The sequence below is a fragment of the Sciurus carolinensis genome, chromosome 8 (assembly GCF_902686445.1).
Source record: "Sciurus carolinensis chromosome 8, mSciCar1.2, whole genome shotgun sequence".
Lineage (NCBI taxonomy): Eukaryota > Metazoa > Chordata > Mammalia > Rodentia > Sciuridae > Sciurus > Sciurus carolinensis.
Genome location: NC_062220.1, coordinates 13,012,886 through 13,036,582, shown reverse-complemented (window position 1 = coordinate 13,036,582; position 23,697 = coordinate 13,012,886). Strand labels below are relative to the sequence as shown.

General features: G+C 43.0%; 4 gene segments (V, D, J or C); all 4 read left to right on the top strand.

The window, feature by feature from the left end:
- The first annotated feature begins 2,616 nt into the window (after window positions 1-2,616).
- Window positions 2,617-3,838, top strand: LOC124991234 (T cell receptor beta variable 20-1-like). The segment is given in 3 exon segments: window positions 2,617-2,659; window positions 2,969-3,292; window positions 3,822-3,838. Coding segments are annotated over 3 exon segments (381 nt in total).
- A 2,878-nt stretch (window positions 3,839-6,716) lies between these two features.
- LOC124991233 (T cell receptor beta variable 20-1-like) lies at window positions 6,717-7,496 on the top strand. The segment is given in 2 exon segments: window positions 6,717-6,759; window positions 7,069-7,496. Coding segments are annotated over 2 exon segments (468 nt in total).
- Window positions 7,497-15,071: 7,575 nt separating this feature from the next.
- Window positions 15,072-15,809, top strand: LOC124991231 (T cell receptor beta variable 20-1-like). The segment is given in 2 exon segments: window positions 15,072-15,114; window positions 15,403-15,809. Coding segments are annotated over 2 exon segments (447 nt in total).
- Window positions 15,810-19,329: 3,520 nt separating this feature from the next.
- LOC124991230 (T cell receptor beta variable 20-1-like) lies at window positions 19,330-20,507 on the top strand. The segment is given in 3 exon segments: window positions 19,330-19,372; window positions 19,701-20,024; window positions 20,467-20,507. Coding segments are annotated over 3 exon segments (405 nt in total).
- Window positions 20,508-23,697: the final 3,190 nt, after the last annotated feature.

Sequence of the window (23,697 nt, the reverse complement as noted above, 5' to 3'; positions counted from 1 at the left end):
TAGTTTTAGATAAATAGCATGCATTGATAAGCAATGCCTGCATGTTATGATTCACAGATTGAGATTGATTCAGTTTTATGCATAAAGAGGAGAAAGATAACCCATTACATCAAAGGGTTATAGGGTATCTGAGGTCTTGAAAATGGACGATGAAGAGCACATCCTAGTGAGAACCAGGAGCAGAACCTCAGTGGCTCAGCCACCACCATCCCACAGGGGATGCTTACCATCATGTTCAGTCTACCATGTTTACCACCATTGGCACTGGCCATTTTCCTCAAGCAAACCTCTAGCATGCACCAGCTTAGAGCAGAAAGACAGTCTATCACCCTTCACCCCTGCCCTGTGGAACACGGTTCTTGGCTGCATGCCCTTTGGTTCCTGGCAGCAGATATGTCCTGGGCAAAGATGTAGAACCTACTGGGTGCCATCAGACCCCAGAACCAGGGCTCCTCTTGTGCCACAGCCCTGTGATCCTGAGCTCTGACTCTAACTTCTTGCTGCTTGCCCAGTGGTTCTCAGGGACACTGAGGACCCCGGCAATCAAGAAAAGGTATCATGTGGATAAAAAGTGGAGGAAACTATGAAATGAAGAGACATTGAAATACTCTAAAAATAAGGACAAGTAACAAACTGTCTATTGAGAACACATTTGGCTTGGGCTGTGGTTAATCCATACTCTGTATGGCAGTGCCAATAGTGACACAAAAATTAACCAGTATGAGCATGAAGGAATAAAACATGTATGATAGGAATCAATCCTGACACAACTTGGGGAGAAACTAGATTAGGAAAGGTCCAAGATAATTAAAAAACAAACAAACAAACAAACAAACAAAAAAACTTCTTACTTCCTGTGGTGATGGGACAAACTGGAGCTTGGGATAACTGATGTTCACCCAGTCGCTGGATAGAACCTGAAAGAGGCCTGTGCTGGAGCCCATGAAGTGGCTGCTCTTCGTGTTCACTGCTCCATGAGTTCTCAGGGAGGCCAGTGTGGCTGGGTGTCTGCTGGTCAGCAGGGTAGTGGGCAGCATGGACAGCAGGATGTGAAGTGCTAGAGAAAGGCCAGCACACACGTGAACCACAGGCACTCTTATTCTCTTCTTTTCTTCACTGTTGGGAATCAAACCCAGGGCTTCATGTGTACTAGGCAAGGGGTATAGCACCAAGTCCACACCTCTGATCATTTTCAGAACTTCTTATCAACGATGATTTCAGAACAATGGCAGACATTTCATTTTCCCTTGATACTTTTATGCATTTCTTCTCCCTGTGATCAACTCTAAGCCAACCCAGAACCATGCATGCCACAAAGGAAATTCTAAGAAACATTTCTTGCTTAGCTAAGTTGACACACTTACAAGACATACAGTGAGTGCTTCTCAGAATGAATAGCAAGATTTTACTCTGATCATGGCGGCATACAACCTCTTCTTCTCAAACAAATCACAAAGCTGTGCCCCAGGTAGTGGATAGGTGCTCATTACAGAAGCAGTTTCATTGTGAGACTCCATTCAAAGAGGCCCAGTCAATCCGCAAAGGAAAATGCAGTCACAGGACCATGCAGATGCCCTTCAGCAGATACATTAACACTCATTCAATGCAATAGTTACATTAGTATGATTAGCAAAAGCAAGGTACTAAGCAACTCAGTGAGAACATCTCTAAAAAATACAAAATAAGGCTGGTGATGTAGCTTAGTAGCCAATGACCCAGAGTTAAATCTGTGGGAACTTCCACAAAAAGAATCATTTTAACTGTGTCACAAATATAATTTGATGGTTGGAGTCTGAATTCCATGCTTTAAAGTTCTGTGCTCCAGGGAACTATGACTAACACTTAGGTGCAAGTGCAACCAGGAGGCTGTTAACAAAATGAATGTCTGGTGTTTGGGAAAAAACTTTCAGCTCCAATGAACTTTCTGTCTTGTTTTGACATGCTAAACTTTTTCCAAAAATGGTCCATTAAAACAGCTAACCCAGCATGTTTGAATAGAAAGAGTTCTTTAAACCACCTGGAATCCAATCCCATTCTCTAGTATTTAGTATGTCCTCCATTACAATAAAGTAATGATAAATAGGGTACTGTTTTAACAAGAAAACATAGAAGATAAACCAGAATTATTTTAGAATCAATCCACTGATATGTAAACAGAATTGTCATGAGATGGTCTTGAGGGGAAGAGCAATTAGAAGGGAAGAAGTGACTTCAACTGGGTTATGAAGAAGAAGCAAGCCACCAGCCCTAGTATTGTCCTGGACACTTTGGATTCACATGGCAGTGTCAGCCTGAGTCTAGTGATTAACAGTCCTGAGGTGTCCAGGGACCATGACTTTGAACATGGGACAAAGAAGCTGAGGACTGAGTAAAACGCATTTACTTCCTGAATGCATGTCCTTTGCCACATAAGAAACTCATTAATCACCCCAGTGTTCAGGTCTCAGAGCACCTTCTATACATGGGATGGGGAGGCATCCTGATCACTGGCAAGGACCACCAGCAGGGGGCAGATGAGAGCACCCCAGGATCCTGTGTTCAGGCACCCATCCTCCAGGGTTGGGGAAAGAAGTAGGGCACATGTGGTCAGATCTCTCCAGAGAAGGTGGTGTGAAGCCAATGCTGAAGATGCTGCTGCTTGTGCTGCTTCTGGGGCCCAGTAAGAACTTTCTCCTCCCTGGGAGTGTGGGCTTGTGTGTGTGTGTGCTGGTGTGAGTGAGGTGGTGGCCAGGCATTGTGGAATGTTTGTGCTGATAAAAGTGAGAGGGTGTGTCCAGGCTGTCTGAAGTGCACAGGGTGAGGCAGCAGGTAGGGGTGGCAGGGGAGTACAGTCCCAGGGAGTCTGAGAGGATGCCTGGGGAGAGGAAAGGATTTCCCTGGGGCTGGGAGAAAGGTGGTGGGAGAGCTGAGTGTTCTGGGTCCTGCCTGACTCTGGTCCTGGCTGGCCTCCTCTGTCCCTGTGTTTCAGCAGGCTCTGGGCTTGGTGCTCATGTCTCTCAACATCCAAGCAGGGACATCTGTAAGAGTGGGACCTCTGTGAAGATCGAGTGTCACTCTGTGGGCATCCAGGCCAGAACTGTGTTTTGGTACCGCCAATTCCCCAAAGAGAGCTTTGTGCTCATGGCAACTTCTATTCAAGGCTCTGATGTCACCTGGGAGAAAGGTTTTGCCCAGGAGAAGTTTCCCATCAGTCACCCAAACCTCAACTTTGCATCTCTGATGGTGACCAGTACAGATTCTGCAGACAGCAGCTTTTACTTCTGTGGCGCCAGTGACACAGTGCTGGGTGGAAGTCAGAGACCTAGGCAAGAAGGCTTGCAGCAGCCTGCCCCGCCCACCCTCAGACCCAGGAGCCCTGTGGGAGGAGCCTGGGGAGAGAAAACCACAGCTTCTCTCTCAATGAGACCTCTGCAAACATTGTTGTGGGGTGCAGAGTGATGTAGAAAGAGAATCTGGGTGTAGAGGATTGTGGTGGTAGATAATTTTGCCCAGATGTTGAAAAATGGGAATAAAGTTCAGCCAATAATGTGACCAACTGACATGGAAAGTTCCCCAAGTATTTGAAGACATGGGTCATTGCCTGACTACCATGTTGTCCATATGTTCTTGATAAATCTGCACGCTATCCCAAAGCTACATATGCAGACAGCTACACATTGCTGTATATTTCTTTGATTTTTTGTTTGGTAGCTGGCTATCTATGAAGTTCAGCACAGTCTTGTCACCTTGCTGGACCCTCAAGATCAAAAAAAGTCATGAGGCAACCAGGCAGAGAGGTTTACTCATAAGGATCCACTGCTGTGGTAAAACCCTCTCTACAGGTACCGAGCATATCTGAAACTTACCTTGAGAGGGTTTTGCTGAGCTGTTCTGCAGATTTGGGTTAATAGTGAGAGAAGTCAGAGGAACCCTATAGTAAGACTTTAGATCACATGGCCGAGAGGTGAGAAAGTTCTGTCACAAGGTAGAAGATCACAAGTAGAGCACTGAAGGTAGAACCTTGGAGTAATCATTTTCTAAGAGAAAACAAAAAATGACATTGACCAATAAATATACATGATCCCATAGAAAATGAGCAAAACACATTAGTGCCATTTATTACAAGAAGGAATTTTGTACATAAACATGTGAAGAGATGTTACAAGGAAACCACATAGCATCTGTCTCACACATTGTTGTTTTTGGTGGGGGAGATGTTTTAAAAGGCCATGATTTAGTTTTAAACAAATGACCATGCACTGTCAGGCAATGCCTGAATGTTTTAATTACTGGTTAAGACTGATTAAGTTCTATATGGAAAAAGAGAGAAAAAAACAAATATATGAAAGTGTTACAGGGGATTTGAGGTTTTGAAAATGGAGAATGAAGAGCATTTCCTAGTGAGAACTGGGGAGTAGAATTGAGTTGGCTCAGCCACCACTGAGTGGACTGTCCATAGGGGACACTTACCATCATCTACCCTTACTATTTCCCTCAAGCAAATCTGTAGCATGTACCAGATCAGAGCAGAAAGATGATGCATGACCCTTTACCTCTGCCCTTGGAACACGATTCTTGACTTCATGGCCTTAGGTTCCTGGCAGCAGATATGTCCTGTGCAAAGTCGTAGAACTGTTAGGGGCTATCAGACCCCAGTATCAGGATCCACCCTCAGTGATCCCAGAGCTCTGACTCTTACCTAACAGTTCCTGTGGACACTAAAGATGCCCTGACTTCAAGAAATCTCATCACAGGGATAGAAAAAACAAAAAGTACAAAACAAACTGACATTGAAATCCTCTAAAAATAAGTACTGATAACAAACTGACTATTGACAATATGTTTGATTTGGACTGTGACTAATCTGTACTGTGCATGGAAGTGTCAGTAATGACCCAAAAATGAACCAGTATGAGCACGAAGGAATCAAAATTTATGATAGGAATCAGACCAGACACAACTTGGGGAGAAACTACATAACTAAAGTTCAAAAAAATTAATTAGCATAAAAAAAATCAAACTAGCTGTAGTGATGGGGAAAACTGAAGCTTGGGATAAATTAGCTTCACTCAAGTTATAGACGGACTTTGAAGGATGTGGAGTCTGGAATCCATTGAAGGTGGTTGGATATCTATGTCCACTGCCGTGTGAGTTCTCCAGAAGGCTGGTGGGGTTGGAGGTCCAGTTGGTCAACCCAGCTTTTTATAAGAATGTGGAGCAGGGAAAGATCAGCACACACAGGATCCACAGGTATTCTGTTCCCTCTCTCTCTCTCTCTCTCTCTCTCTCTCTCTCTCTCTTTTTCTCTTTTTGTTTTTCTTGGTGCTGGGAATCAATTCCAGGGCTTCATGTGTACTAGGCAAGGGCTATAACACCGAGTCCAGCACTTCTCATCTTCTTTAACACAACTTCATATCAATGATGATTTCAGAAAAATGACAGACATTTTATTTTCCCGTGACACTTTTATGCATTTCTTCTCCCTGTGATCAACTCGAAGCCAACCCAGAACTATACATACCCATACCACAAGAAAATTCTCAGAAATGTATTTCACGCTTAGTTAAGTTGACATGGTAACAAAAACCCACAGAGAGTGCTTCTCAAAATGAACAGGAGGATTTTGCTCTGATCCAGGGGGTTTCCAGCCTCTTCTCAAAGCACAAAGCTGGGCCCCCGGCCATCCATAGCAAGGACTCCTTAGCTACACATTGCAGAAGCAGTTACATTGTGAGGTGGTCACATTTCAAGAGACCCGGCCAACCAGGAAGGGAAAATGAATTACAGGATCATGCAGATGCCCTTCCACATACATGAACACTGACGCAATGCAATAGTTGTATTTTTATGACAATATCTTTTTCACTAGGTCCACTATGTCACAAATATAGCTTGAAGTCTCAAACCTTAATTCCACCTTTTTAAGCTCCCTGCTCCAGGGAACTATGACTAAATGTTAAGTGGAAGGACAACAAGTAGCCTGCTCTCAAAATGAAAGTGTGGTGCTCCAGAAAAACCTTTAAACTGTTTTTATTTACATGTTTTCTTTTGATTTTTTTAGTATTTACTAGACTTCTTCAAAACAAGTAGCCCAGCATGTTCACACAGAAAGAGCTCCTTAAGCCTCCTAGAATCCATGTCCGCTCACCAGTACCTAGTGTGACCACAATTTCAGTAAAAGGATGATAAATAAATTAATGTCAAAACTGTCCATACATGAAGACATACAGAGAAAACCAGTAATATTTTAGAATCAAGTCCACTGCCACATGAGGGGAACTGTCATGAGATGGTCATGAGGGGAGGAGGTCTTGGAAGGTAACAAGTGCCTTCAGCTTGGTTATGAAGAAGCAGCCATCCTCCAGCCCAGGTGATGCCCTGGGCACTGTGGATTCACAAGGCAGAGTCAGCCTGCAGTCCAGTGATTAACAGCTCTGAGGTGTCCAGGGACAATGACTTTGAAGATAGGACAAAGAGGCTAAGGATTGGGCAAAATGCTTTTACTACCCAAATATATGTCCTTTGTCACATAAGAAACTCATTAATCACCCCAGTGTTCAGGTCTCAGAGCACCTTACATATGTGATGGGGAGGCATCCTGGATCACTGGCAAGGACCACCAGCAGGGGGCAGATGAGAGCACCCCAGGATCCTGTGTTCAGGCACCCATCCTCCAGGGCTGGGGGATGGAAGGAGGGGACACATGGTCAGACCTCTCCAGAGAAGGTGGAGTGAGGCCAATGCTGAAGATGCTGCTGCTTGTGCTGCTTCTGGGGCCCAGTAAGAGCCTTCTCCTCCCTGGGAGTGTGGGCTTGTGTGTGTGTGTGTGCTGGTGTGAGTGAAGTGGTGGCCAGGCATTGTGGAATGTTTGTACCTATGAAAGTGAGAGGGTGTGTCCAGGCTGTCTGAAGTGCACAAGGTGAGGCAGCAGGTAGGGGAGGCAGGGAGTATGGTCCCAGGGAGTCTGAGAGGATGCCTGGGGAGAGGAAAGGATTTCCCTGGGGCTGGGAGAAAGGTGGTGGGAGAGCTGAGTGTTCTGGGTCCTGCCTGACTCTGGTCCTGCTGGGCTCCTCTGTCCCTGTGTTTCAGCAGGCTCTGGGCTTGGTGCTCATGTCTCTCAACATCCAAGCAGGGCCATCTGTAAGAGTGGGACCTCTGTGAAGATCGAGTGTCACTCTGTGAATTTCCAGTCCACAACTGTGTTTTGGTACCGCCAGTTTTCAAAGGAGAGCTTCGTGCTCATGGCAACTTCTAATCAAGGCTCTGATGTCACCTGGGAACAAGATATTGCCCAGGACAAGTTTTCTGTCAGTCACCCAAACTACACCTTTGCATCTCTGATGGTGACGGGTGCACTTTCTGAAGACAGCGGCTTCTACTTCTGTGGTGCAGAGACACAGTGCTGGGTGGAAGTCAGAGACCTAGGCAAGAAGGCTTGCAGCAGCCTGCCCCACCCACCCTCAGACCCAGGAGCCCTGTGGGAGGAGCCTGGGGAGAGAAAACCACAGCTTCTCTGAATGAGACCTCTGGGAGTACTCGTGTGTGTGAGTACACAGAGAATTTGGGTGTGGACGATTGTAGGATGTTAGGGTGTTTTCCCACACTTTCAAAAAAGGGGATCAATTTTAGTCAATAAAGTGACCAACTGACATGGAAAGTTCTCCAAATATTTGAAGAACTGGATCATTGCCTGATTCTGCTATGTTGTCCATATGTTCTTGATAAATCTACATGCAATCCCACAGCTACATCTATAGACATCTACACATCACTGTACATTTCTATGTTTCCTTTGGTAGCTGACTCTCTATGACTATTCAGCACTGTCTTATCACCATGCTGGACCCTTAAGATTGAGAGAAGTCATGAGGCAATGAGGCAGAAAGAGTTAATCATAAAAGTATCCAATGCTGAGGTATGCAGTTTATTGTTGATGATGGAGCAGAATAGACAGAGCACACAGAAGGAAACCCTCTCTGCAGGTACAGAGTGTAACTGAAACACATCTAGAGAAGGTTTTGCTGAGCTGTTTATGACAGGTGTCAAGAGTGAGAGAAGGCAGAGGATGCCTGTAGGGAAGTCTTCAGATGACATGGTTGACAGAAACCATGAAAGTTCTCTAGAAAGTTCTGTCAGAAGGTAGAAGATAAGTGGAACACTGAAGGCAGGACCTTGGAAAAATCATATCCTAAGAGTTGATTTCTCCATTGACACAAAATCTGCATGATGCAGTAGGAAAAGAGCAAAATACATTAGCCTCCTCATATTAGAGAAGAAAATGTGTCTGGTAACCTGTGAAGAGATGGGACAAGGGAACCACATAACATCTTTCTTGCATATCATTATTTGTGGAAGGGGAGTTATTTCAAAATCCCATAGTTTAGTTTTAGATAAATAGCATGCATTGATAAGCAATGCCTGCATGTTATGATTCAAGGTTGAGATTGATTCAGTTTTATGCATAAAGAGGAGAAAGATAACCCATTATAAGAAAGGTATGCAGGGTATTCGAGGTCTTGAAACTGGAGGATAAAGAGCACCAGGAGCAGAACCACAGTGGCTCAACCACCACCATCCCACAGGGGATGCTTACCATCATGTTCTTGTCTACCGTGTTTGCCACCATCGGCACTGGCCTTTATCCTCAGGCAAATCTTCATCATGCACTTGCTTAGATCAGAAAGGCAATATATCACCTTCACCTCTGTCCTGTGGAAAATTGTTCTTGGCTGCATGCCCTTTGGCTCCTGGCAGCAGATATGTCCTGGGCAAAGATGCAGAACCTGCTGGGTGCCATCAGACCCCAGAACCAGGGCTCCTCTTGTGCCACAGCCCTGTGATCCCAAGCTCTGACTCTAACTTCTGGCTGCTTGCCCAGTGGTTCAAAGGGACACTGAGGACCCTGGCTATCAAGAAAACTTATCACAAAGATAAAAATAGGAAAGAATTATGAAATGTCCTGATATAGAAATACTCGAAAAATAAGGACGAGTAACAAACTGTGTATTGAGAACTCTTTTGACTTTGGTTGTGGTTAACCCATACTCTGATTGGCAGTGTAAATAGTGACACAAAAATCAACCTGTATGAGCACGGAGGAATCAAACATGTGTGATAGGTGACACAACTTCGGGAGAAATTATATTAGGAAACGTCCAAAATAGCTTAAAAAACAAAAAAACCCTCTAATTTCCTAGGTGATGGGACAAACTGGACTTGGGATAAGTGATGTTCACCCAAGCCCTGGATGGACCCTGAAAGAGGCCTGTGCTGGAGCACAGGAAGTGGCTGCTCCTTGTGTTCACTGCTCCATGAGTTCTCAGGGAGGTTAGTGTGGCTGGGTGTCCACTGGTCAGCAGGGCTGGTGGCCAGCATGGACAGCAGGATGTGAAGTAGTAGAGAAAGGTCAGCACTCACATGAACCACAGGCAAGCTCTATACTCCCTCTTTTATTTTTTTTTTCTTCAGTGCGGGGAATCAAACCCAGGCCTTCATGTGTACTAGGCAAGGGCCATAACACAGAGTCCAGCACCTCTGAGCTTCTTTTTCTCAGTTTCATAGAATGACGATTTCAGAACAATGGCAGACATTTTTTTCCCCTGATACTTTTATGCATTTCTTCTCCCTGTGATCAACTCTAAGCCAATTCAGGACCATACATGTCACAAAGGAAATTCTCAGAAATATTTCCTGCTTAGCTAATTTGACACGGTAACAAAACATACAGCGAGTGCTTCTCAGAATGAACAGGAGGATTTTGCTCTGATCCTGGGGGCTTCCAGCTTCTTCTGTCCAGACAAAGCACAAAGCTGGGCCCCAGGCCATCCATAGCAAGTACCGCTTGCTGCACATTGTAGAAGAAATTATATTGTGAGTTGGCCCCATTCCAAGAAGCCCAGCCAACGAGGAGAGGAAAATGAAGTTATAGCAACAGGCAGATGCCCTTCCACATACATGAGCACTAGGCAATGCGCTAGTTGTATTTTATGACAAAAATCTTTCTCACTGTGTCACCAATACAATTAGATTGTTCAAGTCCTAATTCCACCGTTTTAAGCTCCCCATTCCAGGGAACTGTGACTAATAAACATTAAGTGGAACTACAACGAGTAGGCTGCTATCAAAAGAAAGTGTGGTGCTTGGGAAAAACCTTTCAGCAGTTTTTTGTTTTGTTTTGTTTTGGTTTTACTTGCTATTTTGATTGCTAGATTTTTTTCAAAACCAGTTCACTAATCCACCTAACCTAGCATGTTACAACAGAATGTGTTCCTTCAACCACCTAGAATTCATTTACAAACAACAATACCCAGTGTGATCACCATTCTAGTAAAATGATGATAAGTAAATTACTATCATAACTGTGTTTACATGAAGACACACAGGGTAAACCAATATTTTTAAATTTAGATTCATTGTACACAAATGGGGTACAAGTATCTTTTCTCTGGTTTCACACGAAGTAGAGTCATACCATTTGCGTATTCATACATGTACATAGGGTAATGATGTGTGTCTCATTGACTATCTTTCCCACCCTTCACCCCATTCCCACCCCTCATTGACCTCTACACAATCCATCTTTCCTCCATTCTTCCCTTACCACCTCCCCATACGCCATTATGTATCATCATCCACTTAGCTAGAAATTATTCTGCCTTTGGTTTTGTGGGATTGACTAATTTCAATTAGCATGATATTCTCCAACTCCTTCCATTGACCTGCAAATGCCATAAGTTTATTCTTCTTTATAGCAGAATAATATTCCATTGTGTATATATACCTCCGTTTCTTTATCCGTTCATGTATTGAAGGACATCTAGGTTGGTTCCACAATCTAGCTATTGTGAATTGACCTGCTATAAACATTGATGTAGCTGCGTCACTGTAGTTTGCTGATTTTAAGTCCTTTGGATATAGGCCAAGGAGTGGGATAGCTGGATTAAATTGTGGTTCTATTCCAAGTTTTCTAAGGAATCTCCATACTGCTTTCTAGAGTGGCTGCACCAGTTTGCAACCCGACCAGCAATATATGAGTGTACCTTTTTCCTCACATCTTCACCAATGCCTATTGTTGCCAGTATTCTTGATAATAGACATTCTAATTGATGTGAGATGAAATCTTAGGGTAGTTTGGATTTGCATTTCTTTTATTACTAGAGCTGTTGAACATTTTTTCATATAACCTGTTGATTGCTTGTAGATCTTCTTCTGTGAAGTATTTACTCATTTCCTTAGTCCATTTATTGATTGGGTTATTTGTATTCCTGGTGTAAAGTTTTTTGAGTACTTTATAGATTCTGTAGATTGGTGCTCTATCTGAAGTGTGTGTGGCAAAGATTTTCTCCCACCCTGTAGGCTCTCTCTTCACACAGTTGATTGTTTCCTTTGCTGAGAAAATGCTTTTTGGATTGAATCTATCCCAATTATTGATTCCTGCTTTTATTTCTTGTGCTTTTGGAGTCATGTTAAGGAAGTTTTATCCTAAGTAGACATGATGAACATTTGGACCTACGTTTTCTTCCATTCAGAGCAGGGTCTCTGGTCTACTTTCTAAGTCCTTGATCCATTTTGAGTTGAGTTTTGTGCAGGAGAAGGGAGAGGGGTTAAGCTTCATTTTGCTGGATATGGATTTCCAGTTTTTCCAGCTTCATTTTTTTGGAAGAGGCTTTCTTTTCTTCATTGTATGCTTTTGACATCTTTGTCTAGTATGAAATAAATGTATTGATGTGAAGTTTTCTCTATGTCCTCTATTCTGTACCTTTGGTCTACCTGTCTATTTTGGTGTTCAGTACTATGCCATTTTTTTTTACTATTGCTGTTAGGTATAGTTGAAGACCTGGTATTGTGATATCACCTGCTTCTCTCTTCCTACTAAGGATTGTTTTAGCTATTCCAGGTCTCTTATTCTTCTAAATGAATTTCATGATTGTTTTCTCTATTTCCATGAGTTACATCTTTGGGATTTTAACTGGACTTTCATTGAATTTTTATAGCACTTTTGGTAGTATGAACATTTTGACAATATTAATTCAGCCTATCCAAGAACATGGGAGATTTTTCCATCTTCTAAGGTTTTCCTTAATTTCTCTCTTTACTTTTCTATATTTCTCATTGTAGATGTCTTTCATCTCTTTTGTTAGATTGATTATTTATTTTTGAGACTATTGTGAATGGGGTAGTTTTCCTAATTTTTCTTTCAGAGGATTCATCACTTATGAATAAAAATGCATTAGATATATGAGTGTTGATTTTATACCCTGTTACTTTATTGAATTCATCTCTGAATTCTAGAAATTTTCTGGTGGAATTATTCAGATCCTCTAAATGTAGAATCATGTCATCAGCAAATAGTGATAGTTTGAATTCCTCTTTTCCTATTCACATCCCTTTAATTTCTTTTATTTTTAATTCATTTTTTTGTAAACAAATAGGATACATCTTGTTTCTCTGTACATGAAGTAGAGGCATGCCATTTGTGTAATCATACATTTACCTAGGGTAATAGTTTTTGATTCATTCTGTATTTTTTTCTCCCTCCCCATCCTTCCCACCCCTCTTATCCCTCTACACAGTCCCTCCTTCCTCCATTCTTGCCCCCCGCCCACCCCCTATATGTGTATCATCAGCTTATCAGTGAGATCATTCATCCATTGGTTTTTTGAGGTTGGCTTATCTCCCTTAGCATGATATTCTACAACTGCATCCATTTGCCTGCAAATGCCATAATTTTATTATTCTTTATGGCTGAGTAATATTCCATTGTATATATATACCACAGTTTCTTTATCCATTCATAAATTGAGGGGCATCTAGGTTGGTTCCACAATCTGGCTATTGTGAATTGAGTAGCTATGAACATTGTTGTGGCTGTATCTCTGTAGTATGCTGATTTTAAGTCCTTTGGGTATAGGCCAAGGAGTGGGATAGCTGAGTCAAATGGTAGGTCCATTCCAAGTTTTCTAAGGAATCTCCACACTGCTTTCCAGAGTGACTGCACTAATTTGCAGCCCCACTTCCTTTCCAACACCTATTGTTGCTTGTATTCTTGAAAATCGCCATTCTAATTGGGGTGAGATGGAATCTTAGTGTAGTTTTGATTTGCATCTCTCTTATTACTAAGGATGTTGAACATTTTTTTCATATGTTTGTTGATTGCCTTGTAGTGGATCTGCGGTAATATTGTACATTTGGTGTCCTGTAAGTCTCTTGTATTTGGTTTTCCCTTTCATTTTCAGATTTGTAAAATTTCCTGATATTATTTCATTGAATAAATTATTCATTCCCTTGGTTTGTATCTCTGTACCTTCCTCAATCCCAATCCTTTTAAATTTGATGTTTTCATGACATCCCATAATTCTTGGAGGTTCCATTTTTGATTTCTCACCATCCTCTCTGTTTGGTCAACTTTATTTTCAAGATTAAATAATTTGTCTTCATTGCCTGAGATTCTCTCTTCCAAGTGATTTAGCCTATTGGTGATGTTTTCTATTGAGTTTTTAATTTGGTTTATTCTTTTCTTCATTTCAAGGATTTCTGTTTGATTTTTTTCAGAATCTCTATTTCTTTATTGAAATAATCTTTTGCTTGCTGCCTTTGCTCTTTTAACTGTTTATTGGTGCGATCATTCATTGGTGGCATTTGCTCTCTTATCTCAACATTTCCTTCTTGGATCATTTAAATTATGTACGTTCTGAACTCCCTTTCTTACATTTCTTCTGCCATGCTGTCATTGTATTCTACTAATATAGTATCTAGGTTTGTTTGGGACACATTCTTCCCTTGTTTTCTCATGTTGTTTTTTATCTTTACCTCTAGCAATGAGACTCTGTTGTATTGATGTTTCCTCCTGTAGGCATATAAATCCCTGTGGGTTTCCAATACTTCACATTGAAATGAGATATCAATATTACCAGCAAACCATACAAACAGTATGCTTCCTTAATCCAAATGTTCCCTATTAGGATATTAACCCTACTATCTTAATAAACAGAGATGAGGAGTTCAATTATTATCTACAGCATAACCAATGGGTTTGCAAGAAGGACCAAAATTTCTAATGGTGGACAAAGAGGATGGGGAAGGTTGTAGGATATAACGTTAATGAGACAAGAAGTGTGTATATAGAGGTACTATGTCATAGGAATAGTGAAAGCAGGATTAAAAGAAATAGGTTGTTCATATAAGAAAAGAGAGCAAGAGTCTCCAAGACAACCAATAGATAAAAGGAAAATTGAGAGAGTGAGAAAACTATTAATAAAAGAAAACTGTAAAAAAAATAGTAGATATAATAGGAATAATGGTAATAATACTACTAATTTAAAAATACTAAAATAAACTGTACTATTCTCTTCGAATCTCCTAGTCTTCAGTAACCTGATGCCTGAGAAGAACTTGATAAGGTGGTTTTCCAATAAGGGAGCTTCCTGACTAGGGATGGTGGCATCCAGGTTGGGAACAATCCATCCTGGTGGGTAGAGGTGCCCCACGAGTTCATAGAGAGTCAGCTGCAGAATAGGTGCTGGACTGCCCATGGCAAGCATGCACTGCAGACAGACAGCCAGGGCTGCTGGTGACAGATGGCTGGGGCTAGCCAATATTTCTTTAGAATCAGGTCCACTAACAATGTGAAGAGAATTGTCATGAGATGGTCAGGAGGGAAAGAGCTCTGGGAAGGTAAGAAGTGCCTTCGACAGTGTTATGAAGAAGTAGCAAGCCACCAGCCCTAGTGTTGCCCTGGACACTTTGGATTCACAAGGCAGTGTCAGCTTGCAGTCCAGTGATTAACAGCCCTGAGGATCCAGGGACAATGACTTTGAACATGGGACAAAGAAGCTGAGGACCAAGTAAAATGCATTTACTACCCGAATGCATGTCCTTTGCCACATAAGAAACTCATTAATCACCCCAGTGTTCAGGTATAGAGCACCTTCTATACATGGGATGGGGAGGCATCCTGGATCACTGGCAAGGACCACCAGCAGGGGGCAGATGAGAGCACCCCAGGATCCTGTGATAAGGCTCCCATCCTCCAGGGCTGGGGGATGGAAGGAGGGGACACATGGTCAGACCACTCCAGAGAAGGTGGAGTGAGGCCAATGCTGAAGATGCTGCTGCTTCTGCTGCTTCTAGGGTCCAGTAAGAGCCTTCTCCTCCCTGGGAGTGTGGGCTTGTGTGTGTGTGTGCTGGTGTGAGTCAAGTGGTGGACAGGCATTGTGGAATGTTTGTGCTTATAAAAGTGAGAGTGTGTGTCCAGGTGAGGCAGCAGGTAGGGGAGGCAGGGGAGTATGGTCCCAGGGAGTCTGAGAGGATGCCTGGGGAGAGGAAAGAATTTCCCTGGGGCTGGAGAAAGGTGGTGGGAGAGCTGAGTGTTCTGGGTCCTGCCTGACTCTGGTCCTGCTGGGCTCCTCTGTCCCTGTGTTTCAGCAGGCTCTGGGCTTGGTGCTCATGTCTCTCAACATCCAAGCAGGGCCATCTGCAAGAGTGGGACCTCTGTGAAGATCGAGTGTCACTCTGTGGGCATCCAGGCCTCTACTGTGTTTTGGTACCGCCAGTTCCCAAAAGAGAGCTTCGTGCTGATGGCAACTTCTAATCCAGGCTCTGTTGTCACATGGGAAAAAGGTTTTGCCCAGGACAAGTTTCCCATCAGTCATCCAAACCTCACCTTTGCATCTCTGATGGTGACCAGTACAGATTCTGCAGACAGCAGCTTTTACTTCTGTGGTGCCAGAGACACAGTGCTGGGTGGAAGTCAGAGACCTAGGCAAGAAGGCTTGCAGCTGCCTGCCCTGCCCACCCTCAGACCCCAGGAGGCCTTGGGGAAGAGCCTGTAGAGGAGAAAACCACAGCTTCTCTCAATGAGACATCGGAAATATTCATGTGTGTGTGTGCGTGTGCATAGACAGAGAGTTTGAGTGTGGAAGTTCATGGGATGAGGGATGGTAATTTTTTCGAGACCCAGAAAAATGGGAATGAATTTCCCCAAATCTTTGAAGACCTGAATTATTGCCTACCTTTGCCATGTTTCCATATGTTCTTGATAAATCTACTTGTAAATCCACAGCTACATCTGTAGACCGTCTGTTTACACTTGCTATACATTTCTGTGTTTCCTTTGGTAGCTGGCTCTCTATGTCTGTTCAACACTCTCTTTTCACCTTGCTGAACCCTCAAGATGAAAAGTAATAATGCGTCTAGAAGGCAGGGAGAGTTATTGAAGGATCCACTGCTGAGGTATCCAGTTTATTGTTGATGATGCAGCAGAAGAGACAGAGAACACAGGAGGAAACCCTCAGTGCAGGTACAGAGTGTAACTGAAACACACCTAGAGAAGGTTTTGCTGAGCTGTTTATGACATAGGTGTCAAGAGTGAGAGAAGGCATAGGAAGCCTGTAGGAAAGTCTTCAGATGACATGGTTGACAGATCTAGAAAGTTCTGTCAGAAGGTAGAAGATAAGTGGAACACTGAAGGCAGGAGTTTGGAAAAATCATTTCCTAAGAGATGATTTCTCCATTGACAACAAATCTGCATGATGCAGTAGAAAAAAGAGCAAAATACACTAGTATCTTCATATTAGAGAAGAAAATGTGTCTGGTAAAACTGTGAAGAGATGGGGCATGGGAACCACATAACATCTTTCTTGCATATCATTATTTCTGGAGGGGGAGTTATTTCAAAAGCCCCTAGTTTGGTTTTAGATAAATAACATGCATTGATAAGCAATGCCTGCATGTTATTGATTAAGTTCTATGCCTAAAGAGGAAAAAGATAACCCATTACATGAAAGGGTTATAGGGTATTTGAGGGCTTGAAAATGGAGGATGAAGAGCACTTCCTAGTGAGAACCAGGAGCAGAACCTCAGTGGCTCAGCCACCAGCATCCCACAGGGGATGTGCTCACCACCATCGGCACTGGCCATTTTCCTCAAGCACATCTCTAGCATGCACCAGCTTAGAGCAGAAAGACAGTATATGACCTTCACCTCTGTCCTGTGGAACACTGTTCTTGGCTGCATGCCCTTTGGTTCCCGGAAGCAGATATGTCCTGAGCAAAGATGTAGAACCTGCTGGGTGCCATCAGACCCCAGTACCCAGGCTCCTCTTGTACCACAGCCCTGTGATCCAAAGCTCTGACTCTAACTTCTGCCTGCTTGCCCAGTGGTTCTCAGGGACACTGAGGACCCTGGAGATCAAGAAATATTATCACAAGCATAAAAGAGCAAAGAATTATGAAACAGAGTGACATTGAAATACTCCAAGATATTGGACTAGTAATATAGCATCTGTTGAGAACACGTTTGGCTTGGTCTGTGGTTAATCCATACTCTGTATGGCAGTGTCAATAGTGACACAAAAATTAACCAGCGTGAACATGAAGGAATAAAACATGTATGATAGGAATCAGTCCTGACACAACTTGGAGAGAAACTAGAGTAGGAAATGTTCAAAATAGTTACAGTAAAAATCTCTACTAGCTCTGGTGATGGGACAAACTGGAGCTTGGAATAAGTGATGTTCCCCCAAGCTCTGGTTGGACCCTGAAAGAGGCCTGTGCTGGAGCCCATGAAGTGGCTGCTCTTTGTGTTCACTGCTCCATGAGTTCTCAGGGAGGCCAGTGTGGCTGGGTGTCTGCTGGTCAGCAGGGTAGTGGTCAGCATGGACAGCAGGATGTGAAGTGCTAGAGAAAGGCCAGCACACACGTGAACCACAGGCACTCTTATTCTCTTCTTTTCTTCACTGTTGGGAATCAAACCCAGGGCTTCATGTGTACTAGGCAAGGGGTATAGCACCAAGTCCATACCTCTGATCATTTTCACAACTTCTTATCAATGATGATTTCAGAACAATGGCAGACATTTCATTTTCCCTTGATACTTTTATGCATTTCTTCTCCCTGTGATCAACTCTAAGCCAACCCAGAAACATACATGCCACAAAGGAAATTCTAAGAAACATTTGTTGCTTAGCTATGTTGACACACTTACAAGACATACAGTGAGTGCTTCTCAGAATGAAAAGCAAGGTTTTACTCTGATGGAGGGGGCTTCCAGCCTCTTCTTCTCAAACAAATCACAAAACTGTGCCCCAAGTAGTTGATGGGTACTCACTGAAGAAGCAGTTACATTGTGAGACTCCATTCAAAGAGGCCCAGTCAATCAGCAAAGAAAAATGCAGTCATAGGACCATGCAGATGCCCTTTAGTGGACACAATAACATTCTTGCAATGCAATAGTTATATTAGTATGATTAAAATCTTTTTCACAGATGGGCATTGTGATGCATGCCTGTAATCCCTGCTGCTCAAGAAGTTGAGGAAATGAGGATTGAGAGTTCAAAGCCAGCCTCAGCAATGCAAGGTGCTAAGCAACTCAATGACAGCATCACTAAATAAAATACAAAAGGCTGGGGATGTGACTTAGTAGCCAATAACCCAGAGTTAAATGCTTGGGAACCCCCCAAAAAAGAATTATTTTAAATATGTCACAAATATAATTTGATGGTTGAAGTCTGAATTACACGTTTTTAAGCTCCTTGCTCCAGGGAACTATGACTAACACTTAGGTGCAAATTCAACCAGAGGACTGTTATCAAAATGAATGTCTGGTGTTTGGGAAAAAACTTTCAGCTCTAATAAATTTTCTGTTTTGTTTTGTTTTCTTCAAATTGCTAAACTTTTTCCAAAACAGGTACATTAAAACACCTAGCCCAGCATGTTTGAATAGAAAGAGTTCGTTAAACTGCTTGGAATCCAATCCCAAGTTCTAGTACTTAGTATGACTGCCACTACAATAAAATAATGATAAATAAGGTAGTGTTTTTTATAAGAAACATAAAAGATAAACAAGTATTAGTTTAGAATCAAGACCACTGACATCTGAATGAAATTGTCATGAGATGGTCATGAGGGGAAGAGCTCTAGAAAGGTAAGTAGTGACTTCAACGTGATTATGAAGAAGTAGCAAGACTCCAATCCTAGTATTGCCCTGGGCACTATGGATTCAAAAGGCAGTGTCAGCCTGCAGTCCAGTTATTAACAGCCCTGAGGTGTCCAGGGACAATGACTTTGAACATGGGACAAAGAAGCTAAGGACCAAGTAAAATGCATTTACTACCCGAATGCATGTCCTTTGCTACATAAGGGGATTTGAGGTCATTGAAATCACCCCAGTGTTCAGGTATCAGAGCACCTTCTATACATGTGATGGGGAGGCATCCTGGATCACTGGCAAGGACCACCAGCAGGGGCACATGAGAGCACCCCAGGATCCTGTGTTCAGGCACCCATCCTCCAGGGCTGGGAAAAGGAAGGAGGGGACACATGGTCAGACCACTCCAGAGAAGGTGGAGTGAGGCCAATGCTGAAGATGCTGCTACTTCTGCTGCTTCTGGAGCCCAGTAAGAACCTTCTCCTCCCTGGGAGTGTGGGCTTGTGTGTGTGTGTGTGTGTGTGTGTGTGTGCTGGTGTGAGTGAGGTGGTGGCCAGGCATTGTGGAATGTTTGTGCTGATAAAAGTGAGAGGGTGTGTCCAGGCTGTCTGAAGTGCACAGGGTGAGGCAGCAGGTAGGGGAGGCAGGGGAGTATGGTCCAGGGAGTCTGAGAGGATGCCTGGGGAGAGGAAAGGATTTCCCCAGGGGAAAGGTGAGAGAAATGTGGTGGGAGAGCTGAGTGTTCTGGGTCCTGCCTGACTCTGGTCCTGCTGGCCTCCTCTGTCCCTGTGTTTCAGCAGGCTCTGGGCTTGGTGCTCATGTCTCTCAACATCCAAGCAGGGTCATCTGTAAGAGTGGGACCTCTGTGAAGATCGAGTGTCGCTCTGTGGGCATCCAGACCACAATTGTGTTTTGGTACCGCCAGTTCCCCAAAGAGAGCTTTGTGCTCATGGCAACTTCTAATCCAGGCTCCATTGTCACATGGGAAAAAGATATTGCCCAGGACAAGTTTTCTGTCAGTCACCCAAACCTCACCTTTGCATCTCTGATGGTGACCAGTGCACATTCTGAAGACAGCGGCTTTTACTTCTGTGGTGCCAGTGACACAGTGCTGGGTGGAAGTCAGAGACCTAGGCAAGAAGGCTTGCAGCAGCCTGCCCCACCCACCCTCAGACTCAGGAGCCCTGTGGGAGGAGCCTGGGGAGAGAAAACCACAGCTTCTGTCAATGAGACCTCTGGGTATATTCAAACATGTGTGTGTAGACAGAGAATTTGGGTTTGGAGAATTCTCAGATGTTGGGGTATTTTTCCCAGACCTTGAAAAATGGGAATAAAGTTCAGGCTATAAAGGGACCATCTGACATGGAAAGTGCTACAAATATTTGAAAACCTGGATCCTTGCCAGACTCTGCCATGTTGTCCATAGTTTCTTGTTAAGTCTACATGAAATCCCACATCTACATCTGTAGATATCTACACATTACTGCACATTTTTGTGTTTACTTTTGTAACTGGCTGTCTATGACTGTTCAGCACTGTCTTCTCACCATGCTGGACCCTCAGGATTGACAGAAGTCATGAGGCAACCAGGCAAAGAGAGTTAGCTAGAAAAGGATACACTGCTGATATACCCAGTTTATTGTTGATGATGCAGCAGAAGAGACAGAGAACACAGGAAGGAACCCTCAGTGCAGGTACAGAGTGTAACTGAAACACACCTAGAGAAGGTTTTGCTGAGCTGTTTATGACAGGTGTCAAGAGTGAGAGAAGGCAGAGGATGCCTGTAGGGAAGTCTTCAGATGACATGGTTGACAGATCTAGAAGGTTCTCTCAGAAGGTAGAAGATAAGTGGGACACTGAAGGCAGGAGTTTGGAAAAATCATTTTCTAAGAGATGATTTCTCCATTGACAACAAATCTGCATGATCCAATACAAAAAGAAAAAATACATTACCCTCCTCATATTAGAGAGAAAATGTGTCTGGTAAACATGTGAAGAGATGGGACAAGGGAACCACATAATATCTTTCTTGCATATTGTTAATTTTGGAAGGGGAGTTATTCCAAAAGTCCATACTTTAGTTTTAGATACATAACATGCACTAATAAGCAATGTTGCATGTTATAATTCATAGGTTGTGATTGATTAAGTTCTATGCATAAAGAGGAGAAAAACCCCATTATGTGAAAGAAAACCCATTACAGGGGATTTGAGGTCTTGAAAATGGAGGATGAAGAGCACTTCCTAGTGAGAACCACCAGCAGAACCACAGTGGCTCCGCCACCACAAAGTGGTTCTCCACAGGGGATGCTTACCATCATGTTCATGTCTACCATGTTACCACTGTTCGCACTGGCCATTTTCCTCGAGCACATCTGTAGCATGCACCAGCTTAGAGCAGAAAGACAATATATGACCCTTCATCTCTGCTGTGTGGAACATGGTTCCTGGCTGCATGCCCTTTGATTCCTGGCAGCAGATATGTCCTCGACAAGATGTAGAACCTGCTGGGTGCCATCAGACCCTAGAACCAGGGATCCTCTTGTGCCACAGCCCTGTGATCCCAAGCTCTGACTCTAACTTCTGGCTGCTTGCCCAGTGGTTCTAAGGGACACTGAAGACCCCATAGATCAAGAAATTTCATCACAAGGATATGAAAAGGAAAGAATTATGAAACACAGTGACATTGAAATACTCTAAAATGAGGACGAGTAACAAACTGTCTATTGAGAACACATTTGGCTTGGGCTGTGGTTAATCCATACTCTGTATGGCAGTGTCAATAGTGACACAAAAATTAACCAGTGTGAGCATGAAGGAATAAAGCATTTATGTTAGGAATCAGTACTGACACAACTTGGAGAGAACCTAGAGTAGGAAATGTCCAAAATAGTTATAATAAAAATCTCTACTAGCTCTGGTGATGGGACAAACTGGAGCTTGGGATAAGTGATGTTCACACAAGCCCTGGATGGACCCTGAAAGAGGCCTGTGCTGGAGCCCATGAAGTGGCTGTTCTTTGTGTTCACTGCTCTATGAGTTCTCAGGGAGGCCGGTGTTGCTGGGCATCCATTGGTCAGCAGGACAGGTAGCCAATATGGAGAGCAGCATGCGAAGTTGTAGAGAAAAGTCAGCACACACAAGGACCACTGGAATGCTCTAGTCTTTCTCTCTCTCTCTCTTTTTTTTTTTTCAGTGCTGGGAATCAAACTAAGGCTTCATGTTTAACAGGCAAGGGTTATAACACCAAGTCCAGCACCTCTGAGCTTCTTTTTCTCAGTTTCATAGAATGATGATTTCAGAACAAGGGCAGACATTTTATATTTCCTTACTACTTTTATGCATTTCTTCTCCCTGTGATCAACTCTAAGCCAACCCAGAACCACACGTGTCACAAAGCAAATTCTCAGAAATATTCCCTGCTTAGCTAGGTTGATACGGTAATAAAACATACAGCGAGTGCTTCTCAGAATGAACAGGAGGATTTTGCTCTGATCCAGGGGGCTTCCAGTCTCTTCTGTCCAGATAAAGCACAAAGCTGGGCCCCAGGCAATCCATAGCAAGTACTGCTTGCTGCACATTGTAGAAGAAGTTACATTGTGAGGTGGCCCCATTCCAAGAGGCCCAGCCAACCAGGAACGGAAAATGGAGTTACAGGATCATGCAGATGCCCTTCCACATACATGAACACTGATGAATGCACTAGTTGTATTTTATGACAAAAATCTTTCTCTCTGTCTCAAATACAATTAGATGGTTCAAGTCCTAATTCCACCGTTTTAAGCTCTGTGCTCCAGGGAACTGTGACTAAACATTAAGTGGAACTACATGGAGTAGGTTGCTATCAAAATAAAAGTGTGGTGCTTGGGAAAAATCTTTATGCTGTTATTTTGTTTTTTTTTTTGTTTTGTTTTTTACTTACTTCATTTTTATTTTTTAGTAATGGCTTAGATTTTTTCCATACTGGTCCATTGATACACCTGCCTAGCATGTTACACCAGAATGAGTGCCTTAAATCACCTAGAATTCACTTGCAAGCACCAGTACCTAGTGTGACTGCCATTACAGTAAAGTGATGATAAATAAATTACCATCATAACTGTCTTTATATAAACACATACAGGGAAAACCATTATTTTAAAATTAGATTCATTGTACACAAATTGGGTACAACTATCATTTCTCTGGTTGTACATGAAGTAGAGTCATGCCATTTGCGTAATCATACATGTACATAGGGTATTGATGTGTGTCTCATTCTATTTTTATGCCTTCCCCCACCTTCTCCCCACCCCACTGTTTACCTCTACACAATCCATTCTTCCTCCATTCTTCCCAAACTTGTCCCCCTATCCCCAATATGTAGCATCATTCACTTATCAGAAAAATCATTTGGCCTTTGATATTTTGGGATTGGCTTATTTCACGTAGCATGATATTCTCCAACTCCATCCATTTACCTGCAAATGCCTTGTTTATTCTTCTTTATAGCTGAATAATATTCCAGTTTGTTTATATACCACAATTTCTTTATTGATTCACCTATTGAAGGGCATCTAGCATTGGTTCCACAATATAGCTATTGTGAATTGAACTGCTCTAAACATTGATGTAGCTGCATCACTGTATTATGCTGATTTTAAGTCCTTTGGGTATAGGCCAAGGTGTGGGATAGCTGGATCAAATGGTAGTTCCATTCCTACTTTTCTACAGAATACCCATACTGCTTTCCAGAGTGACTGCAACTATTTGCAACCCCACTATCTGTGTATGAGTGTACATTTTTCCCCATAT